The sequence below is a fragment of the Perna viridis genome, chromosome 9, assembly GCF_037379345.1.
Source record: "Perna viridis isolate PV_CMFRI_1.1 ecotype Kerala chromosome 9, ASM3737934v1, whole genome shotgun sequence".
NCBI classification, from domain to species: domain Eukaryota; kingdom Metazoa; phylum Mollusca; class Bivalvia; order Mytilida; family Mytilidae; genus Perna; species Perna viridis.
Window position 1 is genome coordinate 1,460,647 of NC_142453.1, and position 12,298 is coordinate 1,472,944.

General features: G+C 32.6%; 1 protein-coding gene across 2 annotated transcripts; it reads left to right on the forward strand.

Annotated features, from left to right (window-relative positions):
* The first annotated feature begins 4,253 nt into the window (after window positions 1-4,253).
* Window positions 4,254-10,706, forward strand: LOC148606056 (uncharacterized). 2 transcript variants are annotated; one of them, XM_088546435.1, is made up of 7 exons: window positions 4,256-4,444; window positions 4,616-4,728; window positions 5,087-5,209; window positions 5,701-5,804; window positions 6,561-6,633; window positions 8,850-8,903; window positions 10,524-10,706. In XM_088546435.1, exons 1-6 carry the CDS (start codon window positions 4,290-4,292, stop codon window positions 8,861-8,863), a joined length of 582 nt encoding a protein of 193 aa, XP_088402561.1. In that variant the 5' UTR covers window positions 4,256-4,289; the 3' UTR covers window positions 8,864-8,903; window positions 10,524-10,706. The 2 variants fall into 2 exon arrangements, with proteins under 2 accessions (XP_088402562.1, XP_088402561.1); XM_088546436.1 differs by lacking the exon at window positions 5,087-5,209 and having other exon boundaries at window positions 4,254-4,444.
* Window positions 10,707-12,298: the final 1,592 nt, after the last annotated feature.

Sequence of the window (12,298 nt, forward strand, 5' to 3'; positions counted from 1 at the left end):
TACTTAACAAAGGCTCAAATTCGCGAACGCTCCACAAATTATGGCATAATGTTCTTCGAAGTAATTATTCACAGTTTTATTTTGGCGTTACATCCCTTAAAAAAAGCGAAATGTAATTTTACAGTTTACAGAACTGTATTATAGCTTCGTAAGAAATGACTGTTATATGAATGTCAATGCACTGCACATGTTGTATGTATCTACATCTCCGAATATTTTACTATTGAATGGAAAATAGATCAAACTGTCATTAAAAGACTTAAACAAGTTTGGTTTTGTTTCTTTTGATTAAATCAGTGTTGAATTTTGACACGGGAGTTTTAAGAAACAAATCTTCATGCAGAGGGACACAACTTTGAAAAAAAATATACATTCCAACCGTCCGTTAGAACAGATCGATTGTACTTAATAAAATATGTTGCTGATATAATCAAATTTAAGACTACCAATCAAAGATTTGTTTTTGTTTTTTTTTTCCTACATGTATGCCGATTTCGTGAAACGCACTAATTTCTCGTCAATGCATGTATAATTATGTTCTTCGATCTGCAATCCTCATCTTTCTACTGATTATTACATTTGTGTCCCAACTATTCTTCCTTTGCCACTGTCAATGCAATAAATAGGATGTACATAAAGGATAAGCAGGTACGCGAATCCCAAATGTTGTAAATGGTCAGTGCATTGTTAAAATAAAACGATTGCACTATAAATAATGTTAAAGCATTTGTAGAGCGTCTGTATTCATTCACAACATGACCGTAGCCTCTATTTGTATGAAATTTAGACTTGATTTAAATATGTTATGATTTATGTTTCATCAATAAATATCCATTAACTCTATCTAGGAAATCGGACTAATAGTCATTAATGCTTTACAAGAATATAAAGTAACTAAAATAATATATACAAAGTACTCAGACCACACTAAAAATTGGAAGCATGTACCAGATGCACCGATAGTGTAAGCGTTCTTCTTTTTCTAGAAACACCCCCGAATTGCTCATTAAAAGTCAAGTCCGGAGTAGACAAATGAGGAAAGGAAATCACGAGACACGCTGAACAAACCAGTTGTCATGGTGCAGATGGATACACAGTAACGATCCAAGATTTCATGATGGCGACCATAAATAGAATCCTGTTCAAATCAATTAATCAAATAATTTGTTTGCAGTTGAAAATAAAGTTTTGTAAAACTTTCAGTTAGATTCAAAGCCTTATCGTTGATAACACTTTGTTTAAAAACGATGTTTGGCATGATATGGATTGTGACCTTATTTGTGTCAATTGATTTACCATGATACTCTACGACGTATGGGAAGAATATGGATTGATTTTACATACGATGGGAACATAACGTTTTGTACGTTTAAACTAGTCTGGAGTATGCATGTAAGTTAACTACTAGAAGTCCTTAGTTTGTTCATTAGTGTGAATTCAGTTCCTTTATATTTGTTTTTAGAAGGAAACAGTTTTAAACTGATTTTCAGGTGTGCGAATTATATGATTTATTTGCCACAGTGGTTATATTTCATGGGGGACTGTACTAATCACGCCAAAGTACGTAACCCCGCCGTATTATTTACACCTGTCTCAAGTCAGGAATTTCTGGCTTCTGTATGTCTTGATTAGTTTTCAACATAAGTTTAGTGTGCTACTTCAGTACATTGAGGCAACTACTTTTCTGTATCTTTGTATAATGATGTTTTTGTACCATCTGCAGCCTTTCTTGTGGTATGAAGGTTTCTTCGTCGTTCAGTGAAAACCCACGGTGGCCTTGAGCTGACATTTTTATCCCGGTTGTTGTCTCAGATTTTGATAGTTTTCCTGTCCTCTTTTGTCTACCCTGTACTTGTCTTTTTCTGAGTAACTCGGCAGTGTTTTTAGAAAATGAAAGGACGTTTACCCTACCGGCTCATCTGGTCCATGTTCACAATTTTAGTTGAGTCCGAGTTGCTCCGCTACGTTTATTACTTTGTATGTATTACTTTGTTCATTTTACGTTCTATTTTCCATGTCCGGTCTTTGTCTCTGAATTACCTTCTATTGACGTCCGCAAAAAATCTATTATCATTATATCATGACTGACTGAATTGTCAGAATTTACCATCATTTTGTTTAAATTACATTTGAGCAATTCAGTCATTTAATAACACCTGATGAAGTATTTAAGATCCCATTTTATGTATTATCTTTTACAATGTAATAACTGGCACCCCAATATGTAATTACTGTGATAAAGTCTTAAGTTGCGTTGGTTAACTCCCCACGCTCACTTGAAATCCTGACCAAAAAGCATCATACATTACTGAAACTCTAAAATAAATGGAACATTGATATACAAATGCGTAGTACAATCAAAGGGCGTTTATTCTACCGATGCGCCTAGTCCATGCTCCATTTTTTTAGTGGAGTCCTAGTTGCTCATTTGCTTTTGTTACTTTGTATGTATGACTATTTATATTATGTTCTTTGTTGTGTATGTCTGTTTTCCATGTCTGGTCTTTGATGGTACACCTAGGTACAAATATATAGTTCTTGGTAGAGATTCCTCATACTTTGTAATTAATAATTCCAAATCATCTTCCCAATATACAGAGGAAGTTGTTTACAAAATGCTGAAATCTTTAATCGACAAAATATTAGCCCAGTTTGGTAGACACTTTTTTCAACAAGTGGTCGGCATTCCAATGGGAACAAATTGTGCTCCTTTACTTGCTGACATGTCCGTCACCCTTAGTCTTTGAGACGTTTAGGTTTCCCATACCCACGATACCCAAATGCACGCTAAACGCTCATCAAACGCACGATAAAAGAACGCTTCTATCGTGCGTTTAAACTAATGCTCCTATAGTACGTTTAAACGCAAGACAAACGAACACTCCCAGCCTGCGTTTCAACGCACGATAAACGAACGCTCCTAGCGTGCGCTTAAATGCACAGTAGACGAACGCTCATATAGTGCGTTTAAACGAACGATATACAAACGAGGAAAAATAATACTATTGACATATAATGAAGACAGAAAAAAACTAGAAAATAAAATTAATACAATTATATGAATTAGTAAAAGCAAAAAATAGAATAAAATAACAGTTAAATCACGGAAATAATCAAAGTACAAATATAAACAAATGTTCCTGTCGTGGATTTAAATGAACGCTCGTATCGTGCGTTTAAATAAATGTTCCTATCGTGCGGTTAAACGGACGCTCCCAGCGTGCGTTTAAACGAACGCTTCTATCGTGCGTTTATCGTGTGGTTTAACGAACGCAAAACGATGTGTAAATGCACAATAAACGATGCAAACGCTTAAATGGGAAACGTAAACGTCTCAAAGAGTGTATGAGGCTAACTATATAGCTGATCTGTTCTGAAAGAAAGAATATCGTTTAGCTAGATAGTTTCCGCTATATAGATGGCGTATTATCTCTAAACAATTCTAACTTTGCGGATTTGATACATCGCATCTACCCCAAAGAACTTGAGATAAGGGATACTATATACACTGTGATGGTAAAGGGAAACTATTGACCAAACTTAACGACAAACGTGATAACTGTTCATTCAGAATTGTCAATTTTATTTCACCTGTGGCAATATCCCATCAGCACCTGCGTATGGACGCTCATATCACAACTCATAATTAATGCCAGAGCTTCCCAAAACTAGGCAGACTTTTTGTATTGCGCTAGAATTTCAACAAACATGCTTCTGGAAGAGGGATTTCTGCGCCATGGATACACTGTTTGTTCAACGTGTCATTGTTTTCTGTGCAATAACTAAGTATTCATAAACATGCATACCTTTATAGTAACAAATAATTACAATACATGTTCGTTGCTTAATTAATGTCATATCATGTCTTTCGTATTCAAATCAGATTATTTTTTTCTTTCTTATTAAACAGTAAGTTTAGTTGTATTTATCGTTGTAGTTACTAATATATGTTTATAACAAACAGTGTTAACTATGTAAACCAAATTCCTTTGAATCTTCAAATTTGCCCGGATAGCTGTTAATTAAAAATGACGTTTAAAAGACAGGGGTCGGATGAATCAACTGTATCGTTGTATCTAGTAGCAAAATACAACATCGTCAAAAGAATAGTTATGTATATGTAAAAACATTTCGGGAAAAATGACAAAAAATATACTTTGTAACATGAATATTGCATTATGTATAAACTTATTTATAGACAACAAATCTCAAACGTGGCACGTACACAGCTATTGTTAATTTTCGATTACGTATTTTGTACTTGATATAATTCGACAGAAACTGCAGTCATGATGAAAGGAAAGGTTGCTCTTGTTACAGGGAGTACAAGTGGCATAGGATTTTCTATTGCATTAGATCTGCTGAAAAGAGGCTGCAGTGTTGTAATGACCGGCTCAAGGACATCAGAAGAGGCAAAATTGTGTATTGAAAAGGCAAATGCAATGTAAGTTGGACATGTTTTCAGATTAAAATGAATGGCGCAAAATCGTAGATAGGGAATAAATGTGCACTAAGTTATAAATAGTATGTCGGTTCTCTTTTCATCTATATAGAACAATTGATTTCCTCCAGAATATTTTGAATAAAATACTTTTGAGATTGTATTTAATTACAGTGGTCCTGCTGCTTACTATATACAATGTGATTTGTACAAAGATACAACGCTCCTGTGTTCTGAAGTTGACCGCTTATTTCCAGAAGGTGTTGATATTCTTGTAAATAATGCAGGTACGATTTCACAGCCATGCGTTACGTTTTGAAATAAGTAAATGGACACAAGAACATCTGATATTGCTCAAACAATGGGTTTGGTTCATTCTTTATCGATTTTGAATGATAAGGGTGTATCCAGGTCGTTTAATTTTAATTCAACCTATTAGTAACCTAAAATGCACTTATAGTATTGATATGAGATATAACTTATTATTTAACTTTAGAATTTAACATACATTTTTTTTTAACTTGTTTAAGCATTTTGTAAACATATGCACAGATCCGCTCACGTTTCTGATTTTTGCTAATCATAACAGACAATTGCATACTTAATCGATTTTTGATCCAAATCAAGCAACAAAATCTGATTTAGGAATTGGACAAATACTTTCCATCGGGGACACCACTGAAGATATCTGGAACAGGATCATATCAATAAATCTGACTGCACCGTTTGTCCTTACACGGCATTTTCTGCCACGAATGAAGGCAAAGAGTGAGTGATTATCACAAATTCTTTATCTATGGCAATATGAGTATACCTTTTGAATATATCAATTTTCAATTTACAACAAAAACCATCCGCGTCATTCCCCATAGAAAACGGCCAATTTCTAAATAGAAAAAAAAAAGAGATCCCCGTCGAATCCTCATTGCATTTCTGTTAAATATGCTATTGCATTATCTTTTTGAATTATGTATATATATATTTTAACTTTTACTTATAATTCTCTTACAAATTGACTTTTTTGCAACCAATTTTACTATTCTCCCAATTTATATTTTATTTCCTCTACACTATCTCTATTGGAAACATGCAATAATTTGGATAAAAATTGGAGTATTTTTTTATTTTAATTTGCGTTACGAACATGCAGTCTTTTTTTTTGTATTTGTATGGATCGTTGCAGTGTTCCCAGCTGCTCCTTGAGAACAAAATTGTCAAAAAGTTGAGATTTTTCCTTTTTCCCTTGATTTCAATTTTAGAGTGGGGAAGAATTATCAATGTTTCATCAATTTTTGGTGTGACTGGGAAAACTGATTTAGCAGCATACGTATCATCAAAACATGGATTAATTGGACTAACCAAGGTAGGCATGCAATGCACATACACATAACGGTATATCGTCGCCAATAGGTTATGAACGTCTTGTCATTAAACTGTTATTTCTGAGAATGGGTCCTAGTCTATCATTCAGTGCCCGGAGATGATTTGAGATTTACAAATAATAATCAAGGGAACCAAGGTTATACTTAAATGACGAAGTCCATGTGTTGTGTGAAATGCCAACCGTTATGGATCAACTTCTATTGTGGCGTCGTTAAAATTGGGTAAACTTTATCTATGAAGTCGCATAAATGACCGTAAAGGAGCGTAATACGTCTATGACGTAGGTCGTATATTTATCACCTTTTCTACCACAGCATATTGACATATAACTATATCAGAACTTGTTACAAAGACTCACGAAATGATTGCCTAGTCGCCGTATGACGATATAACGTCAAGGCCCCGAGATGTGTCTTTTACGGTTGCAGAGACACCCTTTAGATACAAAGCATAATACCTAATGAAAAACTGATCGTCGAAACAAATTAATTTTAGTCCCCCTTAGTTCGAAAATGGAAATTCAGAATTGTTCTAATCAACCTGTATTTGTTCCTATAGGATCAGATCTGAGGCGTATTGTATTGTTACTGTCTCACGCAAAACGTCAAAATATAATTATTTCCATATTCAGTACTGCTTTCTACTAAGCTGAAAACTTAAGTTTTTGATCAAAATGTTGTTTCTTTTGTCGACTGCTATATTTTGAAATACTCAAATTTCTTTTGTTCTGTTACAGGCAACTGCCCTTGAAGTTGCTACTGATGGTATAACAGTGAATGCTCTATGTCCCGGTTTAGTTGACACCCAAAGTGATTATCAGAACCATCCTTAGTTAATTGTTTGAGTTTGTGAATGATTAAAAAGGTCAGGCAAGATATTATCATTTTGAAATCATTTATGATTAGAAAATTAAATACAATTGCAAAATATATGATTTTCAGATTTTCATAAACTAGATTTTGATAAACAACGATTAAAATGGTTTACAAATTTACATCTGGAAAATAGTATTAATTTTGTTTTTTGGTTGAGTTTTTGTTTTGTTTATGTTTTTGTATTTGCATTTGTGTTTATTTTATTTTTCTTTGTTATCATGATTACGTTATAGTAATAACGAATATTTAGTTCATCTGTGTGCAGCCATAAAATGATATTCATATTGGAAAAAATGCCTCTGTAAAAGTGTCCATGAACATCAAATACATCTATAGATACATAGTAACATTAACTTTTAATGAACTTACATTAAACTATCGCTAAGTACCTTTTCTAAATTTTATTTTTTTATTTTATTTTATATTTTTTTATCGCGACCAAAGAGCACAATATCTGTTGTTACCAAATAGGAGATATTAGAATGTTGGCAAATTATGTATGCAATAAATCAGCAAATAAGATACTGATACTTATATACGGAAGGACATCTTCGAGACATCAAAATACAAGGCAGTATCTAAAACGTGAACAGCGACCATCTGGATACGCTTTGAAGACAACAAAATCAATCATAAGTGTATGTACAAACTGAAGATGTGGAAAAAGAGTCGGTACAATAAAGAAAAGAAATAGACACGGAAATTTGATTAGGAACTGTGATTTCATTATTTTTGGCGGGTTTCAATTTTCATCTGTTTGAAACTTTAAAAAGTGGTCGTTGGTCAATGAATTAAAAAAAATCTACACATTTGTTTCATTGTCCACAAATTATCACGAAGCAACGATATTGATTGTACTAAATATAATAAAATCAATTGACATGGTATTTTGTTAACAGTGGCAACGAATTACTTTCAAATAGTAAGCAAGATGCAGAGCATTGATTTGAATGAAGCCAAGGTACTTTTATAGTTTCATATTACTTTAACATTTCTGGTTATGGACTTATCTAGCATTGTCTACCGTTAGTTAAAGATATATATATATATATATATATATATATATATATATATATATATATATATATATATATATATATATATGTATTCAGCTTTGTAAAAAAAATAAGAAGATTGCTTTTATTTTCTTGATTGGGTTGAGTGATGGAGTTTATGTACGATTACACTTGGTAGGTGTTAAAGGAATCCGTCTCAGGGACTACTTTTGTGGGTAACAAAGTAATCATTGATACCCCTACATCTAATTAATTTTATATGTAATACTATATGGAGTTTCATTGCTTTATTCCACGATGTAGATGGGGTGCTTAGTTTATACTTTAATACAAAGGCATCATTGTTGAATGTTATAATCCTATTATTTATGTTTATAATTCGTAAATTGGCTTGGATATATTTGATTAACTTCTGACACTAGAAAAAAACTGGAGACAAAGAACCTATAGGTCAACATGCATAAATGGATAATATATCGTAAAACATAAACACATACGATATTCGCCTGAATTTTTAGCACTTTGTGTTCTTATATGAACTCAATAATACAAAACACCAGATTTCGGAACATGTGAAATGTTTGTCCTCAATCATTTGAAAAAAAAGAAATTACCAGCATTTTTTTTTTTTTTATTTTACCTATTGATTTTTACACCGTGATTGGACATTTCTAATTAAATTTTAGGGAAAAAATACACAATATTGTTGTTCATAGTCATTCCCCCCCTTTCCCGAAAGAAAATAGATATTAAAAATAAATAATGAAATGAAAAACAGTTAAAAAAAAGGCTTATGTTGAGTAAATTTATCGATTTAATTCATTTCATTGTAATACGTGATTTGTACAAATATACATTGTTATTTAAGGCGAAAGGTCAAAGCTACAAACATCGCAAAGATACATTTTATAGTTATTACCGATACCTTGTTTAATGATACTAAATGCAATACATGTCCCTTGTTCTATCAGCCATAGTTAAGGTTAGGAATTCCTACTTAAAGGGACAAAAATAACGGTCAATTAAACATGTTCTACTCAAATAATTGATTTAAACTGTCGGAGATCCCTGAAGTTTAAAAAAAATAATAATTTATCAACAGTTAAAAAAGTAAGTAAAATAATTATATTTTAGGAATCAGTGGTTGAGAAGTTACATCCAAACAAGAAACTATTGATTAGTAGTCAGGTAGGTATGATAGACTAGTCTTAATTTCTATCAAATTATTTAAATTTATGGTTCTGTATAAAAAAACTTTCCAAGAGTGATCAAGTGCCGTCTATATTTTAAGGAGCCTAAAATAGGTACTTAATTTCTTAATTTCACACCAATATGTTAATTTCCCTTTATCTTTCAAGCCTAACCCGCAAAACAAAACCAAGTTACAAAAGATGTTTAAGAATTTTCTAATCTTTGCCTCGTTGGATATTACCTTTAGAATCGAAGAAGGTACTTTTTTCGGTATGGGAAGAGCTCCATCCAATTCATATGTAGAGGTAAACAAGAAAATTAACATTTTAGATGAAAACAAAGGGAAAGTCCGATGACGAAGACCGAGCATGGAAAACACACACACAAAAAAACAAAAACAAACAAAAAAAAACAAAGAATATAAGATAACCAAAATAATACGAAAATAACAACACAAGAAAATGAGCAAATCAGACCTCATCAGGAACCGAGAGTATGAATCTTGTGCGTAGGTAGGGAAGGCGTTCTCTGCTTTTCAAGGAACATCCACCAAGCAGGTCACAAAACCGTACGTCCGAGGTAGACGAAAGGGGAAACCAAAACTTTTTTAACAAATCGAATACCATGGTGCAGATGGTTATACCGTGATGAACCACTAGCGAGTGCATGATGATGAGCGTTAAGCTTCTGTAGTTGTGAGATCAATATTGCAGGAATTTACCCTGTTCTATTTGCCTAATTGTAAGAAGTCTTGCGCGGTACAAAAAGTCTGCGTAGCTCTGCACGCTCTGGCACAATGTATGAGTTGTAAAATGAATACTTCATACGCAGATACCGAAAGAATGTAGCCGAAGATGAAAGGAAAGTTGACATTGCGGAATGAAAATTCATCGCGTTTTGCGTAGAGTTTGGTGGGTAGTTTTCCTTTACCATCAATCTGAAAGTGTAGGTCAAGATATGAAGCTGCATTAACATTGTCTGTAGTGTCCTTTGTCTCAAGTTCCTTGGTGTAGATGCGATGTATAACGTCCGAAACTAGGATTGTCAAACGATAAAACGTCATCTTTAAAACAGAACTGAAAATCAAAGGATCTTGCTAAACGATGTTCCTTCCTTTAGATTGGATCAGCTATAATGTAAGCCTAGTAACAGTGAAGGGACATGTCAAGGAGTACAGTTTGTTTCCATTGGAATGACGGCCGTTTGTTGAAAAACGCGTCAAACGCATTAGACAAATACGTTTTCAATAAAAAAAAATATTCAAGCAGTTTGAACGCATCTTCTTGGGTAGCAATGGGTAATGTGGATTAGGCAATTAGACATTGAAAAAATTAGGAATATATTATGTGGTATGTGAGAACTGGAATCAGTATTAAATTAACACATAAAAATAATACACATTTTAGTTTATTTTGTTTGAAAGAAACAAAATAATCAAGAGCTCTGCATTGTTTTAATTGATGGTAATCTCAGCCATAATAGCATTTAGAAAATAAAATAAATGGCATAGATTGCAACACATGCAATCCATTCCAGGTATTATGAACGTCAGATGTGTGCATATCACAGTCTATCGGCACCAATTACGGTTAGATGTGGTTTTGCTTTCCTTGCTAGGTATCAGCGATGGTAGTGTTTCTGTGTTCAGATGAAAGTAGTAACACGACAGGATCATCATTTCTTATGGATGGAGGATACACTGCCCAATGAACATAACAGGTGCCCATTGCAACTATGCAGGCGTTTTAATATTTTATATTATGTTTGTTGAAGCATAATAATAAATGATACGAGAAAGTACGTTTTGGAATTGTTTATGACTGAGAAAAGAAATACCATAAATATAATGAAAATTAAAAAAAGCAAATATACTACTGTTCTGTATGTTAAGATTTATAAAATTATAGAATATGACGTCATGCAATAGCTAAGCCTGTCGTTCACCATTTACTTGTAGATGTGTTTTACTACCAAAACAAAAAGATTTCGGAACATGTGAAATGTTTGTCCTCAATCATTTGAAAAAAAAGAAATTACCAGCATTTTTTTTTTTTTTTTTTTCATCTATTGATTTTTACACCGTGATTGGACATTTTTAATTAAATTTTAGGGAAAAAATATACAATATTGGTGTTCATAGTCACCCCCCCCCCCTTTTCCGAAAGAAAATAGATATTAAAAATAAATAATGAAATAAAACAGGTAAAAAAAGGCTTATGTTGAGTAAATTTATCGATTAATTCATTTCATTATTCATGTCAACGATGTAGTTGAAAAGAATACGGAAAACTTTACTACCAAAATCGTGAAACTGATTTTATTGAATACCATGGCAACGGGTTTGAAAACTTCTCTTTCAAAATTGGACGTTTCTGTTTCCTTTGGTTTGGTTCTCATAGAGAATTAATCTTGACGATAGGACAAAATGAATGAGTATGATTAAAAGTCCATACAAAAATACAGAACAATTAATATGAGATAAGTGCAAACTTAAATAGTGGCTGTTTTAGGCAGGGCTAACAAGCGACAGGCTTTCAATGCTTTACGAACCAGCCTCCATTTATAAGATGAATCTTCCACATGAAAATTTAAAAGGATCAAAGAAAAAATATGTATTACAAGTATTCAACTCTGGGCAAAAATTCATTGTATTATATACTGATGGTAAGTAGTAACACTTATTTTAATAGCAGCATCTTTTTTCTAAATGGTTTTCCGTTCTGGGTGAAATAACCACGACCTTGCTTTATTTTTATTTCTAAATTGCCTTAAGGAACACGTTCAAGATTAGCTTATCGTTACAAACGGTTTTTTGTGAAGAATAGGAATTTACCATTACCGATTTATTAGGAGTCAATGTTGCAAGTATTTTTTTTTTTTTTTTTCATGGTTTATTATTTTTGTTTTTAATTTTTTTCTACATTAAATACCTTTTTTAACATTTAGCTGCATAGTAACAATGCTTACAAGTGTTAAAGTAGTACAACAGTCGGTAAATCAACACTTATTGTTTGGTAGGAAAGAATTTAGAAAATACAATAAATCTTAAATTATTAGATTTGCTGACAATGGATAACAAAAATGAAGCACGTACCTGACCAAGCGTTGGGCAAATGTTCCATGTCGATTGAAAACAATATTACAAATTAAGGAACAATTCAAGAATTTTAACATTTTCATCAATTCTCTCATGTTTTGATTGGGGTTTTGAGTCCTGATAATGACCAGATTTCATTCACATGTGTACATATGCACAAGTATGATTTAAGCGTCAGAAGTTGAAACATATGAACTTAATGAAGTTTAATTGCTCATAAATGTTTCAAGTCAAAACTGGCCGACGATGAATTAAAAAAAAATATTTATGCATTGTTTTAGGAAAACAAATATAA

Bases quoted from the DNA above. Each gene is read 5' to 3' on its own strand.
- LOC148606056 (XM_088546435.1), top strand. From the start codon at position 4,290: ATGATGAAAGGAAAGGTTGCTCTTGTTACAGGGAGTACAAGTGGCATA. The intron at 4,445-4,615 runs GTAAGTTGGACA...ATTTAATTACAG, and splicing joins ATTGAAAAGGCAAATGCAAT to TGGTCCTGCTGCTTACTATA. The intron at 4,729-5,086 runs GTACGATTTCAC...AATCTGATTTAG, and splicing joins TATTCTTGTAAATAATGCAG to GAATTGGACAAATACTTTCC.